The sequence below is a fragment of the Sebastes fasciatus genome, chromosome 4, assembly GCF_043250625.1.
Source record: "Sebastes fasciatus isolate fSebFas1 chromosome 4, fSebFas1.pri, whole genome shotgun sequence".
In the NCBI taxonomy this organism is placed as follows: domain Eukaryota; kingdom Metazoa; phylum Chordata; class Actinopteri; order Perciformes; family Sebastidae; genus Sebastes; species Sebastes fasciatus.
The window spans coordinates 3038816-3063352 of NC_133798.1; the positions used below are offsets into that span (position 1 = coordinate 3038816).

General features: G+C 40.0%; 1 protein-coding gene across 1 annotated transcript; it reads left to right on the top strand.

Annotated features, from left to right (window-relative positions):
• Nucleotides 1-235: 235 nt before the first annotated feature.
• Nucleotides 236-24274, top strand: LOC141765505 (aminopeptidase N-like). Its single transcript, XM_074631521.1, has 21 exons — nt 236-590; nt 2751-3057; nt 4863-5005; nt 5227-5363; nt 7075-7201; nt 8767-8921; nt 12379-12492; nt 12601-12744; nt 12945-13010; nt 14375-14440; nt 14530-14687; nt 14903-14979; nt 16208-16341; nt 16457-16512; nt 16897-17044; nt 17165-17256; nt 18571-18678; nt 18788-18955; nt 19070-19210; nt 20819-20900; nt 21894-24274. The coding sequence occupies exons 1-21, from the start codon at nt 296-298 to the stop codon at nt 22041-22043; spliced, it is 2868 nt and encodes a 955-aa protein (XP_074487622.1). The 5' UTR covers nt 236-295; the 3' UTR covers nt 22044-24274.
• Nucleotides 24275-24537: the final 263 nt, after the last annotated feature.

Below are 24537 nucleotides of genomic sequence, written 5' to 3' on the forward strand. Positions count from 1 at the left end.
TTCTGAAACCTTAGTTATCCCTTAGTTGTGCACTTGTATTTCTGGGCTTTTATTTTCAAAAAGTAAAAAGTACAGTCAAATTATAGTTTAAAAATCAGTAATTATCAGTATGAAGATATATGACAGAGACAATTTTAACTTCACCAGGCGAGGGTGATGTTTACAGTCCCGCTGTTAATGTATCACCTGGTGGAGTGAATGGGAGGGGAGATGCTACCCATGGCTACATATAGAAGTACACCTTCCACCCTTGCATGCACTGTGTCAGTGTGGGGCTCCAATACAGGCAGACAACATGGGGAAAGGTTTCTACATTAGTAAAGCTGTCGGGATAGTGGGCATCATCCTGTGTGCCGGGGCCCTGGCTACCATCATAGCTCTGTCTGTTGTTTACTCACAGGAAAAGGCAAAAAATGATAATCCGGTCTTGCCAACGGATGGAGGAACAACATCCAAACCCACCGTCACACCGTCCAATGAACCTTGGGACAAGTATCGGCTGCCCAAGAGCCTGGTGCCGGACCATTATAATCTCACCCTGTGGCCGCGGCTGACTCGAAATGAAACAACTAACCTCTACATCTTTACTGGTAAGGCTTTATGAGTCATCTCTGATCCTCTGGATTGAGATGGCTTTCTTTCATACGAAGTAGTTGCATTCACCTTGTTTTCTAAAAAACAAGAATTAAAACCAGCAGGAGTTTGGAGGCATTCCTTTGAGAGGAAAAGGGATGGAGATAAAGACTGATAGAAGTTCGATTAGTCACAGCTTTACAAGTGCATAATGTACAAAAAACAAAATAAGACATGAAGAAGAAGCACACCTTCTGCTCGCAGGGATTTTGGATCAGTGTGTACTCCTGACTCGCTTATCACAGTCCCAGTATAAAGCCCTTCATAGCTTCATAATTTAAAGTCCCTGTGTCCACACCTGTAAATTAAATATTCTCAGTTGAAGATGGGAGTAATCCTACAAGTTTTGTAAGATCTTAAATTCTATATACAATATAGAAACTATGATAACAACATTTTACACAGTCTAAATAATGATGTGTGCATGTTTAGGGGCTTTATAATTTTCTGTTAGACACAATTACCTAGACTTATGAACTTCAAAAGAAATTGGATGAAGGGTATTTCATACCACTTTGAACAGCAGATACAGGATATAATGATAACCTGCTTCTCTCAATGTCTATTTTAAAAGGATAGCATAGCAAACAAGATTACCAAGAAGCCTAACCATTCTTTATTGATCTCAGAAAGATCAGTTGACAGAAAGGACTACATTCGGTGGTCACTTAAGCAGAGAAACTACTTACTTGAAGTCTTATTTGATGTATTCAGTGCAGTACGTCATATATATACTTTAGCATTGAAGTCCTGTGAAAAATGTATTTCCAACTGGTCATGAACTAAGAAAAACAGTTGATCTAAAAAAGTCAAAATCACAAATTTGGAGATGGTTTTCAGTGCAAATAAGTGGCTTGTTTTGATTTGATATACAATACTTTATATATTGGGGGTTCAGAAGTAGCGAAAGACCGGTGTTTTTTGACCCACCCATCCACCCTGACCTTACGTAGCGTTTGCCACTTTTTATATTTCCTGGTTCACAACTATGTGAATTACACACATTTGATTTTGTGGGATATTCACGAATTTCAGTGCATTACTTTTCGTAGGTGTACAGATGGTACGCGTTTCATTTAACAGAATTGCCGCCGGGCTACCAGGGTGACGTTGCGGCGGTAAAAGGGGGGGATGTATCTGGGCTGTACTTGATAACTAGAGACGCAAGATGGCAGCAGAGCTTGAATCTTGATTACAGGATTTTATGATGCTGCATACAGTACCCCCTTTGACCACAATGTGGTCAGCAATGGCAGAGTGGCGCTGTGTGTATTTCCGTAACTTTGCTGAAAGCTTAAACCAAATTATGAGATATTCGAGTCTTGTTATGTTGAATTAAGTGAATAAATCTACAGTACAGTATTGTGATACAAACGTCCAAGACAGAACGATAATGCTGATGAAAGTTATTAAAACATGCTCTACTTTGTCTCTGATGCAGCTGCCTCTCTGTCCGTAGTCACCACTCTGTAGTCTCACTCACTGTTATCTGATTGGTTACACGTCATGAGTAATAGCCTATCAACACTGAAGGCTAGTTTTGTCAAAGCTGCTCCGGTGAGCAGGTGGACCCGTTCAGAGACGCCAGTCTGCAGTGTAGTTCATACACTTCACTGATAAACCAGAGAATTGTGCAGTAACAATGAGCTTCATGATCAAAACAAGTTTTTCATCAAATCTCCACTTTAGTCCGTACTTGCACACTCCCTCTATTGTATGAGGAGCAGAAATGCAGAGTTCAGCTTCTCACAGCTGTTGCAGTCTAGACTGTTCACATGTGCCACCTGGTGGCGGTCGGTGCACACTGCAGCTAGTGCAGGAAACAACAGAAGAGAATAAAAGTCCCCCCTCCCTTTCTGCCACAGCGAGGCTCTGTTACCGCCGCGGCAATCCTGTTAAATGAAAGGCATCCCATCTGTAGCTATGAACATTGTATGAGGCCAGTCTGAATATTGATATGAATAATTTAAAGCTAGGATTCACATTTCCAATTGACATCATCTTTGTCAGTTACTGGAGTCAGAAACTTTGAATTGGAGCAAATGGGCTGGGGTTGCGTAGAGCTGAGGTCTCCTACTACTGCTGATCACAGTTTAACTTATTTCATGTCGTTTTAGGTATCTCCAGTGTGGAGTTTAAGTGCACTGAGGAGACCGACCTGATTCTTATCCACTCCAATAAGCTGAACTACACCACATTGGAGAATGACCGCTTTGCAAGGCTCACCTCTGTCAATACTGGGGTCAAAGCCCCCTCAATCAAGTCTTCCTGGCTGCAGGATGAAACTCAGTACCTGGTCCTACAGCTGGATGGTAAACTGCTGAAGGACCACTGGTACCACCTCTACACTGAATTTACTGGAGAGCTGGCGAATGACCTGGGAGGCTTCTATAGGAGCGAATACTTCGAGGATGGAGTGAAAAAGTATGTGTATTTGGTGTCAGATGATACGCTTTAAAACATAACTTGAGCAAAAAATTAAACATGCAGTAACCAGTAATGATCAATAAGAAAAAGGTTCTCACACAAGACATTTGTTTGCTCTTTTAGAGAAACAGCTTGGCATCTTATCTAGAGTCAGGCTAACTTCATCAATTTATGCCGGGTTCAGACTACATGATATCAGCCTGATTACAGCCCGACCCAGCAGACGTAGGGCGCTGGGTTGGATCTGAAATGACAATGGGCATTGGGCGCGACAATCAATCGTTTCATCCCGTGTAGTGTGTCATAGTGGACAACAACCAGACGAGCATGTTAGAGTTTTTTGCTTACCACAGCATGTGTTCCCACATATCCATGACTTCAACCAATAGGAGCACAGAGTGCTATTACACGCACAACTGCAAAAGAGGAATAATGATGTTGGTGCAGCCAGGTGGATCCATGAAACAGAGGAAAGGTCAAATTTTTTCTTTCTTTTTTTAGGCTTTTTTTAACACAAGACAGCCAGCATCATACACACAGCCATTGTTTGTTTATATTCTTGTTCCTGGAAGTCTGTTCCTAGCACCTAATTCCCAATGATATCACGTGTGTCATGAAAGACGGCAAGCTTTGATTGGTCGGGGACCTTCTGTCATGTCTCGCGGCCGAGTCAGGGCAAGAATTGATGACTTTATAGTCTCCTAATCTGACACAGTGACCATCGTAACAGTCTAACATGTTGTGTATTCTGGACCCGGCATACATTTTCTTTGCTAGCAATAGAAAACAACTCCGAATCTCGTCAGCTGGCAGTGTACTCAGCAACTTTTGTTCAGGTGCATGGATGGTTCTTTTTGAGCAGGGGTCAGCAACCTACCGCTCCAGAGCCTCTTTAGCTCCTCTCCAGTGGCTCCCTGCGGATTTTTAAAAAGGGAAATGAATAACTGTTTTTTGTTTGCATTTTCATTTTTATTTATCATTGTTGTAGGTCTATGGTACGACTTTATTCTCGTAATATTACGACTTTTTTCTCGTAAAGTTAAGACTTTATTCTCATAATATTACGCCTTTTTTCTTGTAAAGTTAAGACTTTATTCTCATATTAAGCTTTTTTTCTCGTAAAGTTATGACTTTATTCTCATAATATTAATACTTTTTTTCTTGTAATGTTATGACTTTATTCTCGCAATATTACGCCTTTTTTCTCATAAAGCTATGACTTTATTCGTGTAATATTACGACTTTTTTCTCGTAAAGTTATGACTTTATTCTCATAATATTACGCCGTTTTTTCCTGTAAAGTTATGACTTTATTTTCGCAATATTACGCCTTTTTTTCTCGTAAAGTTATGACTTTATTTGCGTAATATTAGGACTTTTTTCTTGTAAAGATACGACTTTATTATCAGAATATTAGGACTTTATACTGTAAATCTCTATCTTTGCCCTCACTGCATTAGACTTATATACTATATACTTAGACTATAAACTGTGTTACCTTCATCACAATGATCAAATGTTTTGCGGCTCCAGACAAATTTTGTATTTATTTTTTTGCCTAAAATGGCTCTTTTGATAGTAAAGGTTGCTGACCCCTGTTTTTGAGAGACAACAAGTAGCCACTCTGCTTAATAGTTGTTGCTCAAGAAATGGTTTCAATGCTTAGCATTGACTGGTCCTAAAACAGCAGTCTTGAGTTAACATTTCTTATCATCTGCCTCTTTGTAGAACTCCACAACACAAACATTTTGATGTTGGCTTGTTTCTTTAAAGTCAAGTTTCATTTGTCTATTTCCTGTCAGGGTTGTTGCTACTACTCAGATGCAGCCGACAGATGCCAGGAAGGCTTTCCCCTGTTTTGACGAGCCAGCTATGAAAGCTATTTTCTACATCACGCTGATCCACGACCATGGAACTGTAGCCCTGTCCAATGGCGAGGAAAAAGGTTAGTTGCACGACAATGATGTGAAGTGGACAGGATCATTTTCACAGTTTCAGACAAAATCAATGGAATATATGAGGAGGACTGGCCCTTTTGTTTACAAGTATATGTAACATCATGTTTTGGGTACATGTTAACAGAAAGAAATGAAATTTGAAACTGAAAGGGATTAAAACTAAAACAATGAACATGCTATTCTATTAAATTGTATTTCTCTTCTACAGAATCAAGCAATGTCATCATCAACGGTCACAATGTGCAGGAGACAGCTTTTGAGCCAACGGAGAAAATGTCCACTTACCTGTTGGCATTCATTGTCAGTGACTTTGGCTTCATCAATAACACCATTGATGGAGTTTTGGTAAGTAGAGGTGTGGAGGTTAATTCTAACCTTTTTGGTCGCCTTAAAAAATGTCTTGTTCAACGTTTGGTTGTACTTAGCTCCACCCTCTCACGCCACTTCTGGTTGCAAAAAAAATCAAGATGGCGACAGCCAAAATGTCAAACTCGAGAATTCAATACTGTAGCAAAAAACATACATTGATAAGAAGTGAAAGCCAATTGGTCGTTCCATTGCAACATCAGCGCACAGCAGCAGAGCTACGCTTCTGCCATTTTGGACTGAAAGCGACTACCGGACGCCAGTAAATTGTCCGCCTACAAAATGCCGTACAAAGTAAAACACAATTATATCTATTCTATTGTCATATATTTAATGTTTCTACCGAAATGGCCTGTGTTGAACGATAAAAACATTATAAATATGCATACTATTATAACTATTTACTTACTTACTTATTAAACTTTTTTGCCCGGCTGCTTCCCAGAGGGGTATAAAGTGAGCGATGGACATAAATAGAAGTTAGAAAAATCCAGCACACAGAGTTTGAAAGCAGTCTCAAACTTTTTCATGTCAAGACCAAAATAGATGTACAATAGACCAGAGACCATGGATGTATTAGGCCCCGATCACACTGAGACGCGTTGCTAGAAACACGTTGCCACTAATTGTTTTCTTATGGTACAGCACGCCTGCCGCGCACTTCTCTCTTGCGCTGCGCATCACATTTATCTAGCGGCTTTTAGACAAAATATTCTCAACTTTTCAGCATCAGGCACGGAGACGCACCGCTCCTCAATGTCAAACTTGGCCCAGGCAGCCAATCAAATCAAACAAGACTCGGGCTTTACTTCTTAATCACTTCCTTCCTCCTGTTTTGATGCCGGCAGATGTGGTAGGGCCAGCTGGCTAGTTAGCTGTTGGACTGGGAAAGGGGAACTCGTATCTCATTGCATGTAGGCTGATACATCCAGCACGGTGTATTATAGATAATAAAAGTGATGAATTATAGACAATATATCCATTACTACAGCCACATACAGCTAGCAGGAAGCTGGCAGAACCCGATATGTCATATGAGCGTGCAGGGCGGTGCAGTCCCGTGGGTCTGATGACCGTTCATTATGCCGAGGAAAATAACTCTGGATTCAGCTGTTAGTTCATTTTACAACTTTTAGGACATCATGATTTAAATGAGGGATATTTAAGTGTTACTACTGGAAAGTTGATTTACCTAAAAAAAAATGATCCTCTGATTTACAGACGTTTCATTATACATCCATGGACACAGACTCATTGGCGTTTTCAATCCAAAATGGCTGCAGCACCATCTAGCAGCTGTTGTCAAAAAAGCACCAGAGTTTCATCTCTTTGCTTCTATACTCTTTGACTGTACTCCACAGACCAATGGGTCTTGTCACGGTGACTACGTCCACTTCCTATATGCATTCTATGATCTGGCCCCTCCCCTGGGACTACTTGGGAGACCCTATCCCAGGAGCTATTACCCCCCCGACAACAGAGCTCCCAGGGTCACTGGGGCACACAAACCCCTCCACCACGTTAAGGTGGTGGTTCATTGGGTTGGATAACAGTGTTTATATTAAGCAATTGAAAAGGCTATATCAAATTAAAACCACAAAGATTCACTGTTTTTCTGGCAATGCCAGTCAACAGCAATGTGCATAATGACACTGTGTTTTATTGTGCGTATTATGTGATGTGGGTTTAGATCCGCATCTTCGCCAGGAAGCCTGCTATTGCTGCTGGGCAAGGACAGTACGCACTTAACAAAACTGGACCCATCCTTAAGTTCTTTGAGAAATATTACAATTCCACATACCCTCTGCCAAAGTCTGGTAAGTCCACCACACATTATTCAATTTCATCCTTTTTTGCATGTTTCTTTGTTAAATGTAAGCTATCAAATTTGTTTCCTGGATACTTTTCTTTTTCTGCTTGACGTGTATAAAGTACGTAGAATATACTTACTGAGGTTAATATGCCATGTAATCCTCTTCAGATTGAACTGTACCACTCCCTAAGTGGTCAGTAGTGTATGCAATCATGCTTATTGCCATCGTGAGTTTTTGTGGTCTTCCAATAAAACTTCCAATAAAACAGCTGTGTCAGTCATTCTGAACACCATATAACGCCTCGGACACACCAGGAACTTCAGGAGCGCGTGGTGGCTGCATGGCGTGGTGGCTGCGTGGCGTGGTGGCTGCGTGATTCATGCGTCGGGCGTTCACACCAGCTGCATTTCAGCTGCGTGTCTGCTGCATTTGTGCTGCTGCAGCTGCTGCCAGCCCTTTCTTTCTACATAGAGTTTGCCTTTTAATGGCCATTTAATTTCATTATAAATATTATTTATATTTATTTTAGACAGAGAAAGGTTAAGAAACGTGTGGTAATTTGTAAATAATAGTAATAATCCACAATTAAAACTCCGTACTATATTCATTCATGAAGCTCTCCAAGTCACTGCATGTTCTAGAACACTGTCCAGCACATATTTCAGAATAAAAGCCTTGTGTTAACAAATGAAGGAATTCTGTCTACAGAAAAAAACGTTTGAAGGCTTTTATTTTTAAATGAAAGCAGGAAGTGTTGATTTAAACCCCATACTTTATCAATTCATGGAGCTCTCTAAGTCACTGCATGTTCCACAGCACTGACTGCTGCGGACAGTGTTCTAGAACATGCAGTGACTTGGAGAGCTCCATGAATGAATATAGTACAGAGTTTTAATTGTCGATTATTACTATTATTTAAAATTACCACACGTTTCTTAGCCTTTCTCGGTCTAAAATAAATATGAATGATATTTATAATGAAATGAAATGGCCATTAAAAGGCAAACTCTATATAGGAAGAAAGGGCTGACAGCTGCAGCTGCAGCAGCAGAAACGCAGCTGAAATGCAGCTGGTGTGAACGCCTGACGCGTGAATCACGCAGCCGCCACGCAACGCAGCCGCCACGCCACGTGCTCCTGACATTCCTGGTGTGTCCGGGCTCCAAAAGGCTTGTCCTGCATCTGTTCTCTTGTTATTGATGCACGATGTATCTGCTTATTAAAGGGATGCTTGTATCTTTGAGTTTTGACATTGTATGACAGGGCTTTGGAAACAGGATCTCATCGCATACAGTATCAATTATTATCATATAAATTTGATAACTTGATTGTTGTACAGTCATGAATGACAGTTGTAATCCCTCACCATCCAGTCTTTGTTGGCCGGCTCATACAGTACATTGGCTGATTTTTTCTTACATTGTTTATTACACATTTCTAATTCTAGGCCATCCTCACCTCAATATCACATGGTCTAATGCTGGTGCAGTTAGAGCTTACTTGGTCAACATTTAAGCAGTAGTAACTCGACAGGTAATCAACCACGAATAACTTCTTTCCTAACGCAGATCAGATAGCTCTCCCAGACTTTAATGCTGGAGCCATGGAGAACTGGGGTCTGATCACATACAGAGAGACGGCACTGCTGTACGATGTGGCGTTCTCCTCCAACTCCAACAAGCAGAGGATTGCGACCATCATCGCTCATGAACTGGCTCACATGGTTAGGCTTTAACACTGTAAACTGTGGCACTTCACAATCTTGAATCTTGCATGAAGGACCGTTGACAGGGTTTGGGTACACATGTTCTTGGCAAATGAATTCTCTATTAATAACATGGCAGAGTGCATCTCATCCCCTTTTATTTGAAACAGCAAAGAATCTTGCATAACGTATCCTTGACAGGCTTTGGGTACATGTAACACGGCACAGTGCGTCTGATAAGAAAAAACTTAAAAGGCAAGTTGTAAAGGAATTTCAACCTGCGATCAGTCCATTCAGCAGGATGATTTTCTTCAAACGTGGATTGAGAACGTCACCAGCAGCCAACTCACCTGAAATGGATTATTATGTGAGTGTAGAATATGGACAGTTTGAAATGCTGTATGAGCAGCAAAGCTTTCAGGTGAAGCAGAAACACCTCCAAAGCAAAATAACTCATTTATTTCTTTGTTTGCTCTGTCCACCCTGAAGACCTTTGTGGAAAAAATTGCCTTCACAATGTGTATTATATAGTGGTCACTATTATAACGTCTGCTGGATATTGTGATTCACTATTTAAATAGTTAAAAAAATGATTTAAAATTGAAGAAAATTAGTATTATTGGAATTATTCTGCCTAACCTTGAAAGAGAAGCCTGTAAAGACCTGTTTGAAAGTGTGATGGTACGTGTCCACAGGCTACGTCCTTTCCACGCTTCCCATTCATTGTCTATGTAAGCCGCCGTGCAATGCATTCTGGTAGCGTGGCGGCCCGATTCGAGAAACGGAGCGTCACGACGCCCACTCCTTATTTGCATAAAGTTGAGGGCTAGCAGCAGCCCATGGACGGAAACCGTTCATCCAATCAGGAGCCTAGTTACTTGTTTCTAGTGGCAGCCCACCAAGCGTCCAATGCTGGGAAGCAGCGCGTCTCCTCGCGATAAAAAACGCCCCATGTGGACACGTACCAGGAGTATATGTCAGGCCAATCGACACAAGTCCAAGTTGAATCTCAAGTCATGTCAAAGCATGTTTCAAGTCAAGTCTCAAGTCCTTGAAGACGAGTCAAGTCCCAACTCTTGTCAAGTCCTGGAGGGCCAACGCGTTCTCAACCAAACTCGTCACATACTGCCGCTTTGTCACGCCCCTTTGGCGTCACTTTGGGTTTGGGCAACAAAACCACTAAAATTAGGTTTAGGAAAAAAACAACATGGTTGGGCTTAAAACTGCTACATTTCCACAGTGAAAATTAAACTTGAACTTTGTGAAACTCGGGACACGAACGAACAGCTGATTGTAACGTGATGCACGGGACATGAACAGCGGACTCCTGGATGAAAGACTTGAGTTTGTTGGATCAGATCTCAAGTCTATAAACATGTTTCAAGTCAAGTCTCAAGTCCTTTAGAGCCAGTTCACATCCTGTCACGAGTCACATCAAAACATCTTTCAAATAAAGTCTAAAGTCTCGAGTGTTGTCAGAGCAGTTTAGTTTAGTTTATTAAGATCCCCATCAGCTACAGCGTTGCAGCAGTTATTCTTCCTGGGGTCCACAAACACACTTACAATGTGACAGTGCAAGAATAAACAGGATAAGACAAAAACACACACACACAGAATAACATAACATAACATTACAGAATCTCAAGTCAAATCTAACAGCCCTGACACACCAGGAACATCGAAGCGTGTGGCGGCTGCATTACCTGTTGTTTTTTTATTTCGGCGTCGTGGTTAACAGGTTAGAGCAGCCACACTGCCCGCGTGTGCGTGTCACCTGCGTCTCTTCTAGAGAATAGAGGTCTCGCCTATTTTTGACACGTGCCGCTCGCGCCTCACAGCAACAACAGACAGTGAAGGTGATCTATTGACTGTATATTGACATCATATCAGCTACATTACTACAGTTTCGAGGTCTATCTGTAGAATATTTTACGGAGATGAAAAAAAGTAAAAACTTATTTTTAAATCAACACTTCCTGCTTTCATTTAAAAATAAAAGCCCTCAAGCGTTTTTTTCTATGGACAGCATTCCTTCATTTATTAACACAAGGCTTTTATTCTGAAATATGTGCCGGACAGTGTTCTAGAACATGAATGAATATAGTATGGAGTTTTAATTGTGGATTATTACTATTATTTAAAAATTACCACACATTTCTTAACTTTTCTCTGTCTAAAATAAATATAAATTATATTTATAATGAAATGAAATGGCCATTAAAAGACAAACTCTATGTAGAAAGAAAGGGCTGACAGCAGCAGCTGCAGCAGCAAAAACGCTGGTGTGAACGCCCGACGCATGAATCATGCCGCCATGCGCTCCTGACGTTCCTGGTGTGTCTGGGCTGCAAGCAGTGGCGGCTGGTGGATTTTTTTTTGGGTAGGGCCAATCAATTTCAACAAACATCCTAGTACGATTCAATGCAAAAAAAGGTATCAAAAACGCATTACTACTTCGCAGTTACATTTTTATCATTTATTCCAACACTGACATAAGGACATCTTATTCATACAATTCAGTATGTTAATATAACATACAACAGATCATTTATAAAGGAACTTTGCTCTTCTGTCCTTCTGAGTGGCAAACCTCTCAATGACCTTCTTATTGAAGTCAGGCATGTTCCTGACAAGTTTCTTCTCCATGGAGAGCATAGCCAGAGCATTAAGGCGATCCTGTGTCATGGTGTTTCTCAGGAAGGTCTTGATCCCGCGAGAACTGACATGAGCCCTGACGAGAAAAGAGAGAGACACACGTGAACGTGCGCGCGCACACCATGGGCCAAATCAGTTTGGCCCTCCCGGAAGTCTTTTTTACGGCGCTGATTGGATGAATTGTATGTCATTCATGCTTGTAATCATATATCTTTAATCAGTGATTGGCTGTACTGCTTATTAGACCCGCCTTCCTTGGGCCAAATCCATTTGGCCCCAGAAAGTGCACGTGCAGCAGAGCAGCTGAGAGGTGCACTAGCAGAGAGTTCAAGGAGGAAAGCAGATATTTGGCGCAGTTATCCTATTTTACAAATATTACGGGTATATTCCATAGGTCAAAAACACACATATTGACAATTTTTAGAATTTTTTGAATTTTTAGAATTAATAATTTTATAATTTTTTTTTTTTTTTTGGTGGCTCAAGGTGGGTGGGGCCAGGCCCCGTGGCTCTCTATTGGCTGGCCGCCACTGGCTGTAAGGCTTGAAGGCAAGTCCAAGCAAATATCAGGTCTGGTCAAAGCAAGTCCAAGCCAAGTCACAAGTCTTTGTAAGCAAACTGCATGTTAGTTGCAAGGCTGACAAGTCTCTGTAGGCTGTGAAGTCCAAGCTAAGTCTCGAGTCCTTCGACTATAGTGTGACTCAAGTCCAACTCTGAAGTCTACAGGCCTGGGAGCCTGTGAAGAGCTGCTTATGTCTTGTTTGTTTTTAGTTGTTTCTTGGAATAGCAATCACACCTTTTCTCTGTGCTGTCCCATCAGTGGTTTGGTAATCTGGTGACCCTGAGGTGGTGGAATGACTTGTGGCTGAATGAAGGCTTTGCATCCTATGTTGAGTACCTGGGAGCAGACGAGGCTGAACCCGACTGGAACGTGGTAAGGATTTCCCTCCCGCCTCACAGCCTCGATAATGGGTGTAATGTAGGCTGATGGTGACATCGATTGGTGGAGTTTTGGCCATACTGTCTTTTTGTCTCATAATAGAAAGACCTCATCGTGCTCAGTGACGTCCACAGGGTGTTTGCCGTCGACGCCCTGGCCTCTTCTCACCCCCTGTCCTCTAAGGAAGAGGATATCCAGAAACCAGCACAGATCAGTGAATTGTTCGATGCCATCTCATACAGCAAGGTAACCGCACTCAACAGCCTTAACAGCAGCAGAACAATGTGCCCATCTCTCATCCTAAAACCAATCCCCCCAGGTTATGGATTTAATTTCTCTCCAATACAAATCTATTTTCTTTCAAATATGTAATAGATTTTGCCACAATGTCCCTTAAACACAGATTGATCTCAAAAAACATTTAAAATGTGTTTGCTCATCCTCAGGGAGCCTCTGTTCTGAGGATGTTGTCGGATTTCCTAACTGAAGAAGTCTTCACAATGGGACTCAGGGTAAGGACTTCACGGAGACATACAATACAATATTATCTGACACAGTAACGGTCTTGCGAAAAGGACCCCAGACAGGGTTCGGGTACATGTAACATCGCAGAGTGCATCTGATAACTAAAGTTATAAAGGAATTTCAACCAGCACTGTCCAGTCCTTTCAGCGGGATGATTTTCTTTAAAGTCTGTGTAAAGCCAAAATAAATATGCTTTCTGGGTTTGTCACACCACAGAAAAATGTGATACTAACCACCCAGCCAAATTTGAATGATTAAAAAAATCGCGAAGTATGTAAAATTAGCTTTCAAAATCATGGAAAAATCCTCCCCTATCGCTATGAATAAAAAACTGGAAAAATAGAGAAGAATGGGTCCTCAAGTTAACCAAACGTTCACAGGACTAATGCATGGGAAAACTGCTTTACTGCCCGACTATGCACGTGTTTCACTTTCAAAAACATGCAGCTAGCGTGCTAGCTTCCCTGGCCCCAGTTTGTATATAACGTTACAAATACGAAAACCTGCTATCTGTGAGAATACGCCATGTACCTCAAACTCAGCACTTTAGTATGAAAATGTTAAAAACATAATGTCATTACAAATATATTGGCATTTTAAATATGAGTGTCTTCTTCGGAACTCACCTGCAACTCGCATCCTTCCCTGTCAAACTCGACGTGGAACTGACATCACCTGTTGCGCATGCGTTGGAGGCCCAAGGGACTAGTGTTGGTGCACAAAGAAAAATAGTCCTAAATGGAACTCAAGGGAATGCATTGCAATTACGTTGCTAGGCAACAGCTTGGGTCCATGTTTACTTCCTGTCAGCTGATGACATTCACATACACTGCAACCAGGAATAAACTGGGACACATTTAGAATGTTTATGTTTAAAACAGCATAAAGGGTCTAAATATGCAGATGCAAAAATGCAGAGTTTCTGAATACGGGCTGTGTGTATTTCCCTGTGGATTGAGCGTTTTGATACTTTCACAGTATTTATACAGGACTTAAGCCTGTTTTATAATAAAAAAACATAAAAATCTCACTTTCTTATAACATTTCCCCTTTAAACAGCGTTTATTCAGTCAAACAAGTTTTCCTCAAAATCACCATTCCCCTAAGATTATGATTTCGTGTTGGCAAAGGGTCAAAGTAAAGTTGTGACTCGATGTCTATTGGACTTGTTGGCCACAACGCAGGTCAGGGAAATGTTTTCTATGCAGTCAGTAACTGTAATTCAGTCAGCCAACTCACCTGAAATGGCCTGTGAATGTAGAATATGGACAGCAAAGCTTACAGGTGAAGCAGAAACACCTCCAAAGCAAAATAACTCATTTATCTTTGTTTTTTTCTGTCCAACCTGCAGACCTACCTGGATGAATTTGCGTATGGGAACGCAGTGTACACAGACCTGTTCGATCATCTCCAGATGGCATGTTCTTCTCCATAGACTCTTCAGTTTTGACCATTTAGCTACTGTTGGCTGTTACATCACTTTTACTTGTTTGACTGCTTCCACAGGCTGTTAATGCTAATGGCACTCAACTTCCTGACACTGTCCATAACATCATGGACACCTGGGTGCTGCAGATGGGCTTTCCTGTGGTTACCATAGATACCAAGACTGGGGTCGTAATCCAGAAGCACTTTCTCTTGGATCTAGACATTTCTCCCTTCAAGTATGGACTACCTTTCTTTCATACATCCCTCCCACTAGACCAATTAATTCATTCTTTTTTTTGTGTTTGTCTTTATACAATGACTGCTTTATACCATTATGTCTACAGTGCAGTACGACTCAATTTACTATTACTACTTTTGCTGCTGCTCCTGCTTATTCTGCTAAATTAGTATTACCACTGCTTTTACTTTACTACGGATGTTTTTCCTACAGTTATAAATGGATTGTTCCAATCAAGTGGATGAAGACTGGAGTCATCCAGCAACCCCAGTGGCTGAAGAATGAATCAGGTAGGATGTCAACAATAACGTGGTGCTTTTGTGCTGACAAATGAAACAACTTCTGATTGACAGTGAGTGGAAATAAAACTTTTTTGGCAATATATGCAAAGTACAGTAACAGGAGGCATTCGTTGATAGTAAAGACAAGTCTGATTTATTTACATATTTCTCGATTGCAAGCGTCAAAGGATTTAAGAAAGAAATACCCTTTTCAGGATTTGACTGATTCAATAATAAAATAATACTGTATAATAATGCAATACAGCAGTAGAAACATAAAACTAAGAGAATAGGGTGTTGAAAATACATGAAAAGAACTACCTACGTAACCTAACCAAGCCTAACACGAATAACAGGCGGTTGGGTCAAGTGATTATTCATGACTGTACTGTATGATTGATGATGAACATGTTTGCTGTTACAACAAATATGTTTTTATAATGAAAATCCAGAAATTACATAAAAAAAAGTGTAGTATTGCTTGTTAGATGCAGCAAAATACTCTGAAGCTTTTAGTCTAAACTGTCTGTAGAGACTTGAGCAAGCCAAGGGGCACTACCGAGGTGCCCTTGAGCAAGGCACCAAACTCCTAAAGCTTGGGACACACAGGGAACATCAGCAGCGCGTGGCGGCTGCGTTACCCGTTTTTTTTATTTCGGCGTCCGTGTTAACAGGTTAGATCAGAAACACTGCCCATGTGAGACGCGCGTCTCAGCTGCGTCTCTTCTAGAGAATAGAGGTCTCGCCTATTTTCGACACGTGCCACGCCCGTCTCACAGCAACAACAGACACTGAAAGGGATCTACTGACTGTATATTAACATCATACCGACAAGATTACTACAGTTTCGATGTCTATCTGTAAAATATGTTATGGAGATGAAAAAAAGTAAAGACTTATTTTTAAATCAACACTTCCTGCTTTCATTTCAAAATAAAAGCCCTTAAGCGTTTTTTCTGTGGACAGAATTCCTTCATTTGTTAACACAAGGCTTTTATTCTGAAATATGAGCAGTCAGTGCTGTGGAACACGTAGTGACTTAGAGAGCTCCATGAATTGATAAAGTATGGGACTTAAATCAACACTTCCTGCTTTCACTTCGAAATAAAAGCCCTTAAGCATTTTTTCTGTGGACAGAATTCCTTCATTTGTTAACACAAGGCAATGGCTCGGCAGCCATTTTGAGTGGCGAGTCCCAACAACAATAATAACTAACTCCATCCACCCTTTCTTCTAGCCACAATTGATGTGATGAAGGCATCAGGTGATGACTGGGTGCTGGCCAACCTTAATGTGGTGGGCTACTACAGAGTCAACTATGACGCGGACAACTGGGACAGACTCCTAAATGTCCTAAGGACCGATCATAAGGTATATTTGAAGTCAACTTAGAATAATGTGTGATCTCTGCTTTCCTATGCTGATTATGAACATGATTCTTGATCTGAGTTTTTGTAGTGACGGGGATATTGCTCCTTTTTTAAAGCTTATTCCAGTGATCAACAGAGCTCAGTTGGTAGATGATGCCTTCAACCTGGCCAGGTAAGTCCTGTTTATATAGTATCATATGATGTTAGTGATGAAGAGAATCATCATCTGGATTACTGAGATGTAGATTACAAAATAAAGAAAAACATTAAATTGTTTTTTACCTTCAGTAAAGCCAAAACACTTAAAAAGATGGTCCAATGAACCAACAGGGTTTATGGGGAAAACAAAGGATTATAATTATATTACTACACAGCTGCTAGCATGATACAGATGCTGCCATGTATTTTGACTCATTACTTGCATTGAATTTATTAGGAAGGTATCCAACTATTTTGGCAATGCATTGAAGAGTAAAACTGAGGACCATTAATACATGCTGATCAAGATTAAAATTTTGGATATCCTATTCATTTTCATAATCTTGTATCCCTAAAGAGCAAAGATCATCCCTACAGTACTGGCCCTCAATACCACCAAGTACCTCGACATTGAGAGAGATTATATGCCCTGGGAGTCAGCCCTGAGCAACCTGGACTTCTTCTACCTCATGTTTGACCGCAGCGAGGTTTATGGTCCCATGCAGGTGTGCTTTCTTTCAGCCAAACATATCAGCATGTGCCAAAACACAAATAAGTTCCTTCTATGGTTTCTAATTTTCATGGAGTTTTCTCATTTCCTTAGCTCTGCCTTGCTTTTTTTTTAGGATTATCTGAGGAATCAGGTCACCCCTCTGTTTAATTACTACAAGAACATGACTGACACCTGGAGCAAAGTACCTGATGGACACATGGACCAGTGAGTAAAGAGAAATATGTGGGCATTTACTGTTCTGGATATCTTACTTTTTAAGAGAGGCAATAACAAAATATGACACTTGCAAATTAGAGAGTTAAACATTAAAGAACAGTGTTGCTCTTCATCGGTTATGCCTCTCCCTGTGTTCCAATGCAAAGTCAAAGCCAGGATTATGTGTACATTCTTGTGTAAAACCAACGTTAGCATACCATTGACCACTTAAAGGGACTGTTTGTAACTTCTTACACGTATAAATCATTGCGGGTTGGTGTCCCATGCGCGCTCGCGTGTGGCTAAGCTGTTCAGACTCAGATTCCAACACAAACAGACCAACAGAGGTTTCCCGTGTCTTGTGAAGTGACGGGGCTCCACAGAGAGAAACGTTATCGTCTCCGACCAAAACTCCGGTGTCTCCCCTGTTCCCGGCCGCGGTCGGGAGGTTGAGGCAGGAAAAGCCAACACTAGGATCAGCATTGATTCATGGAGAGACCTTCGTCTGGTCAGCTAACATTACTGCCAAGCAGCTGAAATATAGAGTGATATTGTGCTTTTAGCTGACGTGTGTCTCCTCACTGTGTTGAGCGATGCTCCTTCGTGACTATGTAGAGCGAGCACAAGCGCGAGCAACAGGACGCTGACTTTCGTAGAGTTAACGGCCACAGGTGTCGCTTTTAACAACACATTTCTGATTCTTACAAACAGTCCCTTTAAATGTTTCATCAGAATGTTAATTTAACAAACTATTGAAATAAAGTATCACATATTTTCTATTCTCTACATTCAGATATTTTAACACAGTATCTTTTTGAAGCAATATTGAAGGTCTGGAGCTCTTGGGGCAACCATAGCTGTAGTTTATGTCACATTACAGTTATGTTGTTTTTATGTTCTGGCTAGGAACAGGCCAGTTGACCCTGCTACATGTACAATGAATACATTTATGGATTTACAACCTTGTATTACTGTGGTAACATTAGTAACATAGCCACAGAGGCGACTGTACTTGACATCCCTATTACCGTCAAGCACAAAATATATGGTGCATTTTACCTGCCCAGCATACAACATTTTTTGAGCAATGTTGCTGGAAAAAAGTTATGCTAACTGTAAAGAGGCCATGCCAAATAGGTGCTGTTCAGACTGTCCTTCTCGAGATAAAACCGTATTTTAGATAGATAGTTTAGAAGTACTTAGCCTCCAATAATAATTAACACCCAATTGTTGTTAATATTGCTCCCTCTAGAGAACTGCAGAAACAAACACCCATTTTATTTAAGCTTATTCATCCTTTTTTCCTGATTCTTCCTCCTCCAGGTATAATCAGGTGAATGCTATCAGCCTGGCTTGCAGGACAGGCCTTGAGGAATGCCAACATCTGACCAAGGCATGGTTCAAACAATGGATGGACACCGATGAAAACCTGTGAGTGTATAAAATCCCAACATGAAACTTATTATCTTTCTGTACTGTATTTTAAGCGCAACCACCATCACCTGGTGTACTGAACTTTAAAGATGTCATCTTGCTTCAGGATCCACCCCAACCTGCGCTCCACTGTGTACTGTAATGCCATTGCAGCAGGTGGGGCTAAAGAGTGGGAGTTTGCTTGGAAACAGTTTGTCAACTCCACCATTGCCAGTGAAGCTGAAAAACTACGCTCTGCCCTGGCCTGCACGAAGCAACCCTGGCTGCTCAACAGGTCTCCTCCCCGACAGCCTTGTTAATTCTGTTATATAGTGTACAACAGCGTATAACTTACAAATATTGACCACTACACACATCTATACTCGCTGTTCTGCTTGTACCCTTTCAGGTACCTGGAGTACACTCTGGATCCAGACATGATCCGAAAGCAGGATGCCACCTCCACCATTGTCTACATAGCCAACAATGTGGTTGGTCAGTGTCTGGCGTGGGACTTTGTGAGGGCTCAATGGTCGTTCATTTTCAAGGAGTGAGTACAACACAATATTTTTTAGTTGGCAACATCACTGCATTAGAAAATAACAGCGAGCACGTCTCCAAATCTTGAACAGTATCGGGTGCCAGGTAGTGGTAAGAACACAAGAAACAAATCACCTCGCACTCACAGATAAAAAAACTTTTTTGGTTTATTCTGGGCAATCAAACGTAAACGAACGCGTTTCAGCTATAAGCCGTCATCAGCGTCAACATCACTGCATTCCCATGAAACATGAGAAAAGGCACCAGATTTCTAGTCAAGTCTGCTTAGCGTTACAATTGGTCCACAACCTGACGGTTTTAAAGACGCTGAAATGGGCTTAACGGTTCCGAGTAAAACGTTGTTATAAATGCAGATAGGTTATATGGTGTGTTAGGCAACACGTCTCTGTGACCCATGATTTTCACATGCCCAACTAAAGCATAATCACGTAATAAAAGATCCATTATCACTCATTCACATGACAGCAGGTTTTACACTCAGGTTTATTATCAGTGACAGCTTTTATTAACCAAGATGCTCAGTGTAATTCAAACTCTACCTCAGATGACCTTTGGTCTCGACTCCTCATAAACCACAACAGTGCATAACACGGGTGCTGAGTGTGGTTTCATTACAGCTGAATTAAGCTAGCAGTTTAGGTGTTTCAGTGGTAGTAGATTTTTTTGTGTTTCGACAAATAAAACTCGTGCAACAACCAATTATTTTTGGTTATAGAAAATGTATAATCGGATGAGCCCATATTTTTTTAGGACACACCTCATGAAGTAAACATCTTTGATGGATTGAAATAAAGTTATTTGGTCTGACTTCAAGTCTCAGGCAGCTGTCTGGGTCTGACCTGTAGAAACATCATCATTGCTTTATTTACTGGAAATATTGGTTTCATTTTCTGCACTTAGAATTACTCCACACAGAAAAAAGGCCATTGAAGCATTTCTTCACATTTTATTTGAAAAATATTAGCTTTTGCCATCCCACAGAAAATGTTTAGTCCCACAGACTCGATTGAACAATAAATACAAACAATAAAACTGAATAATTGATTGATCAACTTTTCCTAATGTGTGATATGTTTGTAGTTTGTTAGTTTGTTGTTTGGTTAAATGTTGTGTTTTGTATTTCTGTATTTCTGTGAAACAGTGTATGTCTTGGGACACAAGAAAATATTCTGATAATGAAGTGAAATCATACTGTAGGTAGCACAATCCATGCAATAGAGAAGTGCCCTTCTTGTTGTTGCTATGGAGTCTTGATTTATGCTAAATAAATAAAAAAATGATATACTTGAAAGACAACACTGACACATATGGTAATGCTTCCCGTTTTAGGTCATTGTATATTGCGTGTCAAGGTGTTACTGTTGGGAGACAAATGTTGTCAGTGTTCAGGTACAGGAGTTGATCCTGAGATGTGTATCAAGTGATTTGGTTACATCGGTGCATTTTGGAAAGCAAAGAGAACTGTCCGAACAGTTTTGAAAAGTGAACTCAGTTTTTTTTTTTTACAATTGGTAAAACACATTTATTATCTATACTGTGATTTGCATACAAATGGACCTAATTATTCGTTATGTCTTGACTTTGTTTTCACTCACAGGTATGGTGGCGGATCATTCTCCTTCTCCAACCTCATCAATGGAGTCACTAAGCGTTTTTCCACTGACTTGGAGCTTCAACAGGTTAGATATTTGAGACCTTTTTGTCCATATTGTTTATTTAAAATGGGTTTGGCCCAGTTTTACCCATAATCAAACAAATTTGTATCTCTACTTTTAGGGATTTTCATGTTTTAGTGTCATTCCAGAGTGTGGTTAGCCTGGTTCGTTTTGATATGCTATGCTATCGTATAGTGTATGTAGTTAACATGTATGTGTGACCAAGTCCTAAGTCATTCTCTAGTCTCAAGGCACCAGTTTCTAACTCTTTAGTGGAATTTCTGTCTTTTATTGGGCGGGTCATTTAATGCAAAGTTAGTTTCAGGTCGGTGAAACCCCCAGGTAATTGATTGTTCATAGCTCAGCAACTGTAACTAGGCGTGGCAGGTCTATGAAGCTTTGGATTTCTCCACATGTTGAAATGAGGGCTGTAGTAAGAGCCAATCAATAATAGGTCTTTTCTGGCCTTTGCAAAACCAAAAGCTAGCTATAGCCTAAGGAATGGATTAAACCATAGAAATAGAATATAGGAGTAGAACGGACAACAACTCCGGTGTCTCCCCTACTCCCTCCGCCCGCGGTCGGGAGGCTGAGGCAGGAAAAGCCAACACTAGGATCAGCATTGATTCATGGAGGGACCTTCGTCTGGTCAGCTAACATTACTGCCAAGCAGCTGAAATATAGAGTGATATTGTGCTTTTAGCTGATGTGTGTCGCCTCACTATTTTGAGCGATGCCCCTTTCATGTCTATGTAGAGCGAGCACAAGCGCGAGCAACAGGATGCTGACTTTCGTTGACTTAACGGCCACAGGTGTCGCTGTTAACAAGCAATTTATGATTCTTACAAATAGTCCCTTTAAAGTTACACTGGTCCTACAACTGTATTTAGGACGACTGACAAATGCACTTTTTGACTCGAGTCAAAAACCAGTGTGACCCTGTGCTGTTATTTGTTGCTGGCTGACTTCAAATGGCTGCATGACCTCCCTCACTTTCTGTTTTGTTTGCCGTGACAGCTGAAGCAGTTTAAGGCAGAAAACAGCGAGGTCGGTTTCGGCTCTGGGACCCTGGCACTGGATCAGTCCATTGAGAGAACCATCAGCAACATAAAATGGATCACAGAGAACAAGAAGAATGTTCTGGATTGGTTCGGTGGTGAAGCATAATATGACCATCTTCAAAATAAATGGGATGTAAATTTGCTTACTGAGCCTTTGTTGTACTTCCGCTTGGTTAAACTGGAAAGAAAATACAATTACAGTTTACTTTGAATACTTGAATGTAGAAGTACTGATTATAAATGAACTGTTAATGCTTTAAGTTAGACAGAAGACCAGAGAGGACTAGGGTATAGATGGTTTTTTTTTTGTTGTTTTTTTATACTTTTTAATCACATTTTTAAATACATCTACTTGTATGCCTTAAATGACAAATTACAATTTTATGATTGAAAAGAATTTGCGTTATTATGTTTTTGTGCATGCTTTCAAAGCCTTTTCTTGTGATTGGGGATTGTTTTGTAACTTGACATGTCAAGATTTGTGTTGTCTTGTAATGTCAGGATAATTAATCAATGACATTGCAATCACAAAATAATTATGTTGTAATCATAACATGATTATTTTGTATATCCCACCTCAAGGGTAAAAACACATAGCATAATTAAACATAATTAAGATGTAACTAAAAACACCTCCTCTTTGGCTTTCCCTTAATATCAGTTGTAAAAACATCAACATTAACTGCATTTATTTTTACTTCACTTCTCTGTGTTTAATATTGAGCCCCGTATTGGCTCTGTCATTTCAATGTAAATTACAATGTGAATGTTAAGAAAACACAAAACAACACATCATTTATGGTAAAACTGAATTGTTATCAAAGTCATTTATTTATTGTTCAGATTCTGCAAAAGCTTTATTTTTTTCTGGCTATGACAGCTGTCGGCTATGAACATCACAAGTCAGCCTGAGCTAATAGTTTTATGCTATTTCTACCTTTTATTGGACAAAAAAATGGAATCCCTGAGAATCCCAGTCAAGGTGTTCTATCTCTTTAGATCCATATAGCAAATCTGCAGCAGAGCTGTGATCATACATAATACATAAAAAATTGCATTTGCTACATATACAGCTAAGCTAATGCACACCAACAATTGTGTAAACTGGACATATGTATGCAAGATGTGCACCTTTTAAAAATGAAATACAAATTGTTCTATGTCCACAGTACAACTTAAAGGTCCCATATTGTAAAAAGTGAGATTTTCATGTCTTTTATATCATAAAGCAGGTTTAAGTGCTTTATAAATACTGTTAAACTATCAAAATGCTAAAAATACGGAGAAAAACACACAGCCCGTATTCAGAAATTGTGCATTTGAAACAAGCCGTTAGGATTTCTGTCCATTTGTGATGTCACAAATATACAATATTTAGACCATCACACAGTTTTAAACATAACATTCTAAATGTGTCCCTGTTTATTTCCTGTTGCAGTGTATGTTAATAACATCAGCTGACCGGAAGTAAGCATGGACCCAAACTGTTGCCTAGCAAGGTAAGGAGGGTAAATACAGGTATATTCAGGCAGACAGTATGAGGAAAAAAAACGGTTTTTTTTTAACATTAATGCATGTAAACATGTTCCAGTAGAAACACAAAATACAAGTATGTACCTGAAAATGAGCACGATATGGGACCTTTAAAAAAAATTACAATTTTGATTTGCAATGATTGGCATCTTGTGCTCACACTTGCTATTTTTAGATGTTTGAAGGTAATGATTGTACTTCTATCCCATTGAGGCCAGCTTGAGGTACAGTATTGAGGCCATCGCGAGCTACAGTATTGAGTATATGCTCCACGAAGACAAGGAGAGTACTCTTTTAAAATGATTACATTATGCACTGAATTTATTACATTATTCAACTAAGTTTGCAATGTAATAATGCTCTCATAATGTAATAACTTATAACATTATGAACAAAACTGTTATTACATTATGTGCTCAAGGTTTCATCACATTATGTGCTGGTTATTACTTTATGAGCTTTTATTACATTTAAATGCATAGTTATTACATTACGCGCAGTTATTACGTCATGAGTTGATACACCTCTGAAACAATTACAAAAAGTAATATGTAAACTCATCAACATATTGAAAATAATTACACCTAACTTCATTTTCTATGTGATGTTCACTCCTTTCCTAATGACTCAAATACATCATCTTTAATCTCTGTTGTTATTAATCATCCTACTATCTATGTAGAAATCACATGTATTCTTTTAACAAACATGCTCCAAAACAATAACAGAAATGTCGTGATCACACCTTTCAGCTTGTATAAACAGTATTATACTGACTAATTAATAAACTCTACCATTCACTAATGCCAAGTGTCCTTTCCGTCATTATAAATCTCTGAAGAAAACCATCTTTGAATGAAACTGACAATCCAGAAGACCTCACAGTATGTGCTGTTAGTTTTCAGTCAGTTTAACAGAAGGCTTGACCTATGAACACTGAGACAAATACAATAAAATCTTTACGTCACACACAAGTGAATTCTCACAGCAGACATGCGGTGTTTTATGACTGATATGTTAACATCCACTGAAACAGTATTGTAGATAATTCATCACTCTTATCACTT